The sequence below is a fragment of the Chrysochloris asiatica genome, unplaced genomic scaffold (genome assembly GCF_000296735.1).
Source record: "Chrysochloris asiatica unplaced genomic scaffold, ChrAsi1.0 scaffold00076, whole genome shotgun sequence".
In the NCBI taxonomy this organism is placed as follows: Eukaryota; Metazoa; Chordata; class Mammalia; order Afrosoricida; family Chrysochloridae; genus Chrysochloris; species Chrysochloris asiatica.
The window spans coordinates 7,213,766-7,224,020 of record NW_006408594.1 but is presented as its reverse complement, the minus strand read 5'-3'; the positions used below and the strand labels follow the sequence as shown (position 1 = coordinate 7,224,020).

Genomic DNA, 10,255 nt, shown 5'->3' with positions numbered 1-10,255 from the left:
CTCCACTCCCACCCAACTCCAACCTTAATCTCCCACAATATTTGAAATCTTCCTGCCAAGACTTAAACCCCACTGTGCCTGGGTTTAAAACCGCAGCTTAACCCCTCCGCTTCCATTTCCTTTCCATTTTGGTGGCAGAAGCTCACAGAAGTGACCCTGAGAGAGGACTGGCCGTTTCCAAAACTTTAACCTTTGCCTGTATGGGTGGACTCTTGACCTCTATCTGCCAGGTTTTGGGATCAGTAGGTCTCTGATATTTGCCCATCATCTGGTCCTACTCTGAGAAAGCTGCTCCCAGCTCTGTAGAACCTTCGAGATTCCTGGGGTTTGGGTAAGGGGGAGGTTCTGGCAGGGGTAGAAGCCGGCCAGCAGCCTCTCAGAGATTTCCTTAAGGGTTTTTTTTTTTTTTTAAACACATCCTGTGGCTTTGTTTGCCAAAGGTCATATGACCGCCCCCTTCCCCTCCCCTTAGGCCTGGGCGGGAGGGGCGCTGGCCCGTGGATGTTGCAACGTGCGGCCCAAAAGTGGGATCAGCTGTTTGGGCCTCGGGCCACGTGACCCTCGGAGAGGATAAATGAGCGGGCGCGGTTCAGCAGGCTCAGTGAGTGACACGGCCGACTCCGAACTAGTCCCGAGCTATCCGAGACACCCGAGCGCCACCGGCCACATGGAGCGCCCACAGCCCGACAGGTAAGTGTCCGCCGCTGCTAGCTTCCTTCTCACTTCTGTGTCGCCTCGCTCTCGTGCCAGATCTGGGACCCCCAGGGAGCTCAAAGCGACTAAGCTAAGAGGTGCTAAAAGTTTGGGCTTTGGAGCCAGGCGGAGCTGGGTTTGAATCCTGCGGGTGACGCTTCCTGCTTCTGCTGGTGAGATGGAGAGAGAGGAGAGCTACTGGGTGATTTACTCACCTGGCACCTGGCGGCGGGTTACTGTCTCATCATAGGACGTGCCCCTACGAAGAGTGGGTGTCCAGCTTTTGAGGTGTATGGGAGGGGCTGTGGGTGAGAAGTGCTTGGTTCTGTACATCTGGTGTTTTCAGTTAAACAAAGCAAAATAAAATAAAAAACTTAACCAGTTGCCATTGAGTAGATTCTGACTTCTGGCGACCCCAGATGTTGCCAAGTGGAACTTCTCTGAAGGCTGGTAGTCTCTTAGGGAACTCTTTTAGGGAAGCAAATTGCCAGACCTTTCTTCTGAAGCTGCACTGGGTGTTTGAACCACCAATCTTTAGGTTGTTGTTGTGTGCCGTGGAGTCGGTTCTGACTCATAGTGACCCTGTACAGGGTTTCCGAGGCTGTAAATCTTTCTGGCAGCAGAAAGCCGCCTCCTCGTTCTGCCCGTGGAACAGCTGGTAGTTTCGAACTGCTGACCCTGAGGTTCGCAGCCCAATTCCTAGCCACAACGCTACCAGAGCTCCTTAAGTGCAAATGGTTTGCTTATCTCAGGGACACCACACCTGTTGGGGTCCCTGCTTTTACAGTTCAGGGAGTCAGTGTGCTTGAGGGCCCCCAGCTAGCAAGTGGCAGACTTGGGATTTGAACCTGTGTCTTACCCTCTCCATCTCCAAGTCTCGTTCATTCCCTTCATGCAAGCTGACTTAACTCTTTACAGGGGATAATGCTGTTAGAGAGAATAGATATAATTCTAGTAATAGAAATAAATTCTCTGGAAGGGTAGATGTGGACATATGGCAAAACACACACACACACACACACACACACACAAAACACTAAAAAACCAACAAACTGTAATTTTACATCTAAGTCAGTCTTTTTTCCCAAATACTTGTATGTTGAGCATATTATGAGGGGTTGTGAGATTTGTATCTGAAACATCAACAAAAAATGGACTAAATATTGGGTTTAAAGGTCTATGAACACAATGAAAATGTTGAATATGAATATTCACACTGCCTCCTCTCTCTGAGTTGTCCTCACCCTCCTCCTCCGTTGAGAAAAACTGGTAACAGGTCTCCCACTGTGGACTGGGGACTATAGTTTATGGTTTGCAATTGTAAAGACTGGAGAGTGTTTTAAGTCTGCATGCTAAGGAGATCAGCAACGTACCTGTGTGTTAGATTGGATGGCTGGACTTATTTCTGCAGGTTCATCCTGATAGGAGATCCTAGGTGGTGCAGCTTGTGCCAACTTAAAGGCTGGTGATTCAAGTCTACCCAGAGGTGCGTCAGAAGAAAGGCCTGGCAACCTCCCTTTGTAAAATCAGCCATTGGAAATCTTACGGAGCACAGTTCTACTCTGACGCATATGGGTTGTCATGAGTCAGAATGGACTCAGCAGCACCTAGTTTACATTCTGATAAAGGCAGAGTCTGAGAGTGTACAGACAGGTGGGCGGAGAGACCTGCGCAGAGCCGCCCGCTTGTTTACCTCCCACCTTTCCCTCCACAGCATGCCCCAGGATTTGTCAGAGGCCCTGAAGGAGGCCACCAAGGAGGTGCACACCCAGGCAGAAAATGTAGAATTCATGAAGAACTTTCAGAAGGGCCAAGTGACCCGAGATGGCTTTAAGGTATGTGACCTTTGGGACCAACTCTGTGAAGGGTGAGGCCCAAGGCTCAGGTCTCAGGCTTAAGTGGGAACTGGGGCCAGTGATGCTAAGGGACCAGATGGGCTTGTCTGAGGGAATCATTTTATAGATGTTGACACTGAGGATCAGAGAGGTAAGGTGACTTACCTGAGGTCACACAGTAAATTCATAGGTTGCAGTGCTTGCTGTGGAGGGGCTGAGGCAGGTGTGCCATCCACTGAGCACCTATTCTGTGCTGGCCATTTTTCACATATGGTTTCTAAGTTATGCCTCAACCCCTGATGAAGAAGCTGAAGAAGAGAAGGCTCAGAGAGATCAAGTAACTAGTAGGAGGTCACACAGCTAGTAAGTAAATAGAAAAGGCTGAAATCATTTCAGGGCTTACACTCCTGGTCTAGTTCTAAATTGTCTCCAGAGTAGAGGGTTCTGGGCTCTGAGTTCCAACAGCGACACTGTGAGTACACACCCCCGGAACCCATCACAGAGGGGGACACCTTTCCCTCTCGATGAAATGGAACTTCAACAGCAGAACTTTTTTTGTTGTTGTTATTTAAAAAAATTTTTTGGGAAGATTTACAGAACAGATCATCCGTTTCAGCAGGGCTTTCTTCAGCACTGGCTTGGTGCTAGGCACTGACATCTGCTATGAATGTTCATTGAAAGTGCACTTGGCCCAGAACTAGACAGGTCTGGGTGTTAAAGCATCAGTGTGGCCAAAGCCTCGTTCCAGCTGAATAGAGAGTGTGGCGGTTGGAGAAATGTTTCCCTCTGCACATGATGGCACCCCCTTTTGCAGCCTGAATGCTCCCCACAGGAAGATGACTTACTCATGTAGCGAGTTGCAGTCATGTGTCTTGGTGGGTGGAGGGAGCAGCCACTGGTGTATCCTGTCCCCAGAGACTCTAGACTTTGGGTCTTACTTCTCAGGTACCAAGTTCATTCAGGGAACCTGCATCTGTTAGGGAACCTTGTACCTGAGCACAGGGTCCTCATAGTATGCTGATGGAGGTGGCATTTATGACTGTCTCTCTGGTGTGAGTGCCCGGCTGTGCTCAGTGCTTATCTGTGTCATCTTGCTGGGCCTTACAGCAGCCCCGTTCAGTTCTGATCATGCCCCTTTGCATGGGAGAGAGGACCAAGGTGTGACTTGTACAGACCTCAGAGCATCTTAGGTGCTTCAAGGCAGGGAATCTGAGACCCAGAAATGGCAAGTGGTTCACCTATAGTCACACAGCTGAGGACTGGCTGAGCTGAGGTTAGAACCAGATCTGCCAGACTCAAAAGCCAAGGCTGCTTGGCTCTCTGCCCTTTCAAGACACTAGGCTGTCATAAATGTTTATGACTCAGAAATAGCTTAAAAATCTCATCCAAAACGCTGTGACTTTTTCCTCCCTCAAACTAAGACTAGCACTATTAATGTGTAACATGAGTGTTCCCTGAGCCACGGTGAGACAGGGCATGCTCCCCCAGCCCAGAGTCCAGAGGTGGCTGGGTTCAGAGTGCACCTTTTGAAAGAATTTCACCCTACAGATGGTCAACCAGCGCTCAAGAGGCGCCTAGATTACCGCCTCCAGGACAGTGCTAGGTCCCTAGCAACTTCAGTTCCTTTTGAGCTATGCCACCTCAAAGTCTCAGAACCTCTCAGACCTTAGTTTCTATCTGTAAGATAGAAACAGCGATTCCACTGTGGGGTTTTATCTGGATGAAGTCAGGCTTCATGTTTACCCATTAGGCTGAGAAAGGGGCCCATGGGGTCTTTCTCTGGGGACAGCTCTCTGGCTATTGTGTGAGAGGGCTGAAGGGACCCAGCATGGGTCAGGGGGTTAAGGTAACGGATTGGCTGTGTAGCTTCACCTGGAGGGTGGCCTGATGATCTCCTGCTCTGGTTTCAGCTGGTCATGGCCTCCCTGTACCACATCTACGTGGCCCTGGAGGAGGAGATCGAGCGGAACAAGGAGAACCCTGTCTACACACCCCTTTACTTCCCGGAGGAGTTGCACCGCAGGGCCGCCTTGGAGCAGGACATGGCCTTCTGGTACGGGCCTCACTGGCAGGAGACCATCCCCTACACAGCAGCCACTCGGAGCTACACGAGGCGGCTCCACACCGTGGGGCGCACAGAGCCCGAGCTCCTGGTGGCCCACGCCTACACCCGCTACCTTGGTGACCTGTCTGGGGGCCAGGTCCTCAAGAAGATTGCCCAGAAGGCCCTGGACCTACCCAGCTCCGGCGAGGGTCTGTCCTTCTTCACCTTCCCTAACATCGCCAGTGCCACCAAATTTAAGCAGCTCTACCGTGCCCGCATGAACACACTAGAGATGACCCCCGAGGTCAGGCGGAGGGTCATAGAAGAGGCCAAGACTGCCTTCCTGCTCAACATTCAGGTGAGGATCAGCAGCCCAGGGCGGCCACCACCTCCCCCAGCCCTAGCCACCACTCAGAGGGCTACTTCACTTGTTGTGGGGGAGGTGCTGTGTGGTCCTGTTAAATGCAGGCACTCTGGATCCAGGGTTCTAGTCTGCCACTTACTAGCTGGGTGATTTAGGGCAAGTCCTTTAAACTCTCTGTACCTCAGTTTCTTCATCTGTAAAATAGGAATAATAATGTTGCTGTGTGCCAGTGAGCCCATTCTGACTCGGTGACCCCTGTGTCAGTGTGGAATGGCTCCTTAGGATTTCCTAGGCGTAATCTTTATGGGTGCAAATCATCTGGTCTTTTATCCCGTGGAAAGCTTTTAGATTAACAGCCCAGTGCTTGACCATGGAGTCCCCAGGACTCCTAGTAATGGTAATAGTACCGACCTTTCAGAGTTGTTGGTGAGAATTGTGTTTATACCGGTAAAATCTCTATAGCAGTGACTTGCATAGCATAAACTTTATCCTGGCTACAGTGGAGTCCTGGTGTGGTGCTATATGTAGGGTAAGCACTGGACTACTAACTCTAAGGTTGGTGACTCAAACCCACCTGCCACTTCCAGGAAACCCAGGCAGGCTTGCTATGTGTCAGAACTGACTCGACAGCACTTAACAGTAACAACTACCTCATTGTTCTGGGGTTTGAGAATCATAATTATATTTCTCTATGACACACGTACTGGGAGTGGAAAAAAATAATGTTGCCATCAAGTTGAGTCCAACTCATAGCGGCCGTGTGCGTGTCAGAGTGGAACTGGGGCTGAGCTTTCACAAGTAGATTGCCAGAGCTTTCTTCTGGGGTACGTCTGGGTGTCTCAGACTTAAACGGCCCACCCTGCAGTTAGCAGTGGAGTGCATACACCAGAGACTTCACACAGAACCTGTGGCTGTTAAGTTGATTCCAGTTGATGATGACTATAAGGAGCTCTGGTAGTGTAGTGGTTACGAATCGGGCTGAAAACCTCAAGGTCGGCAGTTTGAAACTACCAGCTGTTGCGCAGGAGAAAGATGAGGCTTTCTGCTCCCGTAAAATTTTGCAGCCTCGGAAACCCTGTGCAGGGTCACTATGAGTCGGAACCGACTCCACAGTCCTTAACAACAACCACACAGGACAGAGTAGACCGGCCCCGTAGGGTTTCCAGGGCTAGGAATTTCCACATGAGACTGCCACCCACATCTTTTTTTTCGTGAAACAGATGTTAGGTTGAGAATGCCAAGCTTTCGGTTGACAGCTGAATGCTTCAACACTGTGTACCACATATAAATCATGTATGGGCTTGTATGTAGCCATGTGGGTACTGCAGGAATTCCTGGTGCTGGCCTCTGCTCACTGGGGACTCTCAGCCTAGCCAGTACACCTTTCTATGATACATCAATCCAGGGAGAAGGTGGGCTTAGACCAGCCCTTGAAGGATGAGTTATTGGGCAGAAGCTATAGGGTGGGGTCCCTTGTAACCCAGAGATGCTAGAATAATGTCACTTTCACCTTTCACACTTCCTGATCACTTGGATCCCTGAAGAGATTGGTCCTCGTGCCCATTAGGGAAGAGTTGACTCTCCCCTGAAATCCAATCAGTCCCGCAGAGAATCTGTGTCTTCTAGAAAGGGAGCAGAATGCTATCTGATGGCTGCCTTTGAATATGACATACAGTTTGTCTGGGACAAAGCACTTGGCCTCCGGGAGCTGCAGTTTCTCCTCTGGGAACCGAGGCTGATATAAACATCATTAAACTCACCTCTCCCAGGATGAATGTCACAAATACTACGAAGCCAATGTAGAAAGCGGGGGTGGGGGTGCAGAACACAGATGCTTGGATAAAACCGTTTGCTGTGGGATCGATTCCAACTCAGGGATGCCTGTGTGTATCAAAGTAGAACTGTGTTCCATGGGGTTTTCAGTGGTCATGACCTTTTGGAAGTAGATCTCCAGGCATCCTGAGACGTTAGTGGATCGACACGTATCAGGACATCAGATGTGGCCATGAACGGTTACAGTGAATTCTAAATTCACTTGTAACATTTTACCCTTATTCTAAATTCTAAGTTCATTTTTAACATGTTGTCTCTTATTCTAAATTCACTTGTAACATTTTCCTCAGTAAAGGTATATGACTGTCAATATATATGTATAACAGTAATATTTTATAACAGAGCCTGGGGCTCCCCACCACCTCTTACTGATTAGGGCGTGTTGGCTTCTGTCTTTTAGCTGTTTGAGGAGTTACAGTCGTTGCTGACCCAGGACACCGAGGGCTGGGACCAGAGCCCCCCTGCCGCTGCACCAGGGCTCCGCAGGCGAGAAGACAGCAAGGTGCAAGGTAAGGGCCTCGAGGAAGGGCATTTCCACTGGGCTCCTGGTGGACAGGGACGTACCCAATGTCTGCCCTTACCATCTTCTGAAGCTTGTGTCAGATTGGAAGCGAAATACAGGTGAAAGAGTGTCGGGAGTCTTGCGTGATGTCCCCCGCCCCCTTTTAACATAGGCACTCTGCCATGGGGTGAGGACTCAGGGATCTCTTACCTGTTAACCTGCAATGGGTCAGTGGTCCCTTGTCTTGTTAGGGCCTCTCTCCTAGGCCTCTTAGCTTTTGAAGCTGTTTCTATGCTGAGAGCATATCTGGGAATTTTGGGAAAGACTAAATGTACCCCTGCCGTGTCTCTGTGACAGGACGTGTGGCTAGGACAGTACACTGCCTCATGTCCAGCTCACATGGACCCCTCTGATGGGAAATTGTCCCTGAGAGGGTTAGAATGCAGTCACTCCTGATGAGACTGGCTACCTGGGGGGTGAGGAGACCCCACCCTAATGCAATAGTTCTCGAAGTATATGTGGTCCAAGTGCTCCCAGAGGTCCTCAAGGTCAAAGTTAGTTTTGTAACAATACTAGTACGTTGTGTGTGTGTCAGACGTCCGGGGCCCACCTGCAGGCCTGTGTAGTCCATGACCATGAGTTCCAAACTGAGGGAAGCTGGTGATTTCTATTGGAGCCAACCTTTAACCCCAGTGCTCTGGCTTTCGAGGCTACCCCTTACTTTTTCCCACTTAAGACCCAGAGAGCATTCGCTTGTGCATGAGGGGCGGTAGTAGAGGGTTGGTCTACCCAAGTGGCAGGGCTGGCTCTGACCCACAGTGGGTAGGTGATTGGGAACAGGACGAAGACGGAATCTGAATTTTGACCCCCGAGGGCTCCCCTTGTAGCACCTGCTCCACATAGGCCCTGCCCATAACTGCTGTGTGTGGCCATGCCCTTATGGGAGATAGCAGTCTGAAAACATGCCATCCCCCTGCCCTCCCTCCGTTCTCCCACCCCGAACATTCACTCTATGGTCTGACTGCAGTTGGAATCGTAGCTTCCCATCTCTGGAGGTATTCAAGCAGTGACGAGTGGGCCACTCTTTGGTGCCTTAGCAGTGGGCAGGGATAGTACCAGAGACCGCTGAGACCTCTCATCAGACATCTTCATCCCATCAGCTGTTGTTGACAGATCTCCCTTTTCCCTTTCAGGGTCCATTCCCACCCAGATGCCCAGCGAGAAGCCCAAGCAAAACATCTTCTCCCGGGGTCCACTTGTCCGATGGCTCCTGACTCTCAGTTTTCTGGTCACCACGGTGGCTGTAGGGTTGTACGCCATGTGAATGCAGATACACCGTCTGCTGAGCCCTTGAACTCTGTCCTGATGGGGACCACCAATCGCCTGCCTGGCCTTTACCCTGGGTGTGGGGGTCGCTCTGGGGCCCCTGCCCTCCCTCTGGGGCCCTCTCTATATCTACAAAAGAGGAAGGAATTTGGAGGTATCTTCTTCACCCACAAACACATCCAGCTGGTGACCGGAACCTCCAGAGTGGGCGGGCCCACATCCCTGTTCCTGCAGCAGAGCTGGGACATGCCACGTCCTGACCCTCCAAACGCTGACACAGCCGTGACCGCTTTCCCTTTAGGCCATGCTGATTTTTATATAAACATGTGAAGATGTTGTGTCTTGTCTTTGTCTTGTTTTGGTTGGAGCCACTTTTTGTTCCTGGCTCTTCACCTCAACTGCGGTATCTCTTTGTGTTCCGTTGTGTTTTTATAGCACGGGTTTGGGGGGGGGGAGGGAGGTGTTTAACACCACTGTGGCCTTGGTCTCTAACTTGTATGTGAATCAATAAACCACACTGCCTCCTAGACCTGAAGTGTTTTTCTTGGACTCTGTGGGCAGCTGACATTCTCCTCACGTGTTTCTGAAATGCCTGGTGGTGGTAGGAGCTGGTTTCCTGTGTTCTGAGGATGTGGTGGTGGTACAGGGGCAGGGGGGTGGAGGTGGGGGGGTAATAGGCCTTTGTGGTGAAGCGTGTTGAAGTCTCCTTGGAACAAGGTTTGTCTTCATTGAGAATTGTTGCTAAGTGTTGTCCAGTGGATTCTGCCCCATAGCTACCTTGTATAGGGTTTCTGAGGAGCAGCTGGTGAACCACGAACCTTATAATTCAAACAGCTTTGCAGTTTTGGCGTATTGACCCACAACGCCTCACCAGGACTCCTTACTGAGTGGGGCTGCCCTATTAGGTGGAGGTGGTCAGATTTTGACATAAGACTTAGAAGTTCTGTTCACTGGAGAGAGGTCCTAGTTTCAAATCCTTGCTACTCCACTCTAGCTCCAATCTGAGGTCAGTTCTTCAGTGTTACCATCTATGACAGGAATTCAGTAATCGCTACCTCATTAGCTCCTCACCCTATAACATGAGTCTCTGCAGTGAAAGGGGTGGGGTTCCTTCCTGTGTATGTCACCTCACAACTGAACCCTCAGCAAATTGCAAAGCAAACCTGTGAGGAGCTCTTACTACTACCTGACCAGCATTAAGGTGTCACTAGTGAATCCTGGTGTGGCTCTGTGGGATAATGCACTGGACCTTGTTCTGAACCACACGGTCGGCAGTTCAAACTCACCTGCTCCTCGGAAACCCTACATAGGGTCTCTATGAGTCAGAGACAACTACAGTTGGTGAAACAGTTACCTGCCTGACTGCTAACCAACAGGCTGGAGGTTTGCGTCTACCCAGAGGGTCGCAGAAGAAAGACTTAAAAGATTACTTCTGAAAAATTGTTCATTGAAAACCCTGTGGAGCTCAGGTGTACTTGGACCCTTGTGGAGGGCACCACGAGTCAAATGATTGGACTGGTTGATTGTTAGTGCCCTGCTCTCTGAAAGCCACTGAGAAGCTCAACACACAAGCTCTATACCCAGGAAAGGGACACCCCTTCTGGGAGGGTGCCCCAGGCAGAGCAGGGGACAAGGTCCTTGGAAGACTGTGACCTTGG

The 10,255-nt window shown here is 50.4% G+C and overlaps 1 protein-coding gene across 1 annotated transcript; it reads left to right on the top strand.

The window, feature by feature from the left end:
- Positions 1-656: 656 nt before the first annotated feature.
- On the top strand, positions 657-8,595 carry HMOX1 (heme oxygenase (decycling) 1). The gene is made up of 5 exons (XM_006865231.1): positions 657-690; positions 2,408-2,528; positions 4,439-4,930; positions 7,170-7,278; positions 8,465-8,595. Exons 1-5 carry the CDS (start codon positions 668-670, stop codon positions 8,593-8,595), a joined length of 876 nt encoding a protein of 291 aa, XP_006865293.1. The 5' UTR covers positions 657-667.
- The last annotated feature ends 1,660 nt before the right edge of the window (positions 8,596-10,255 follow it).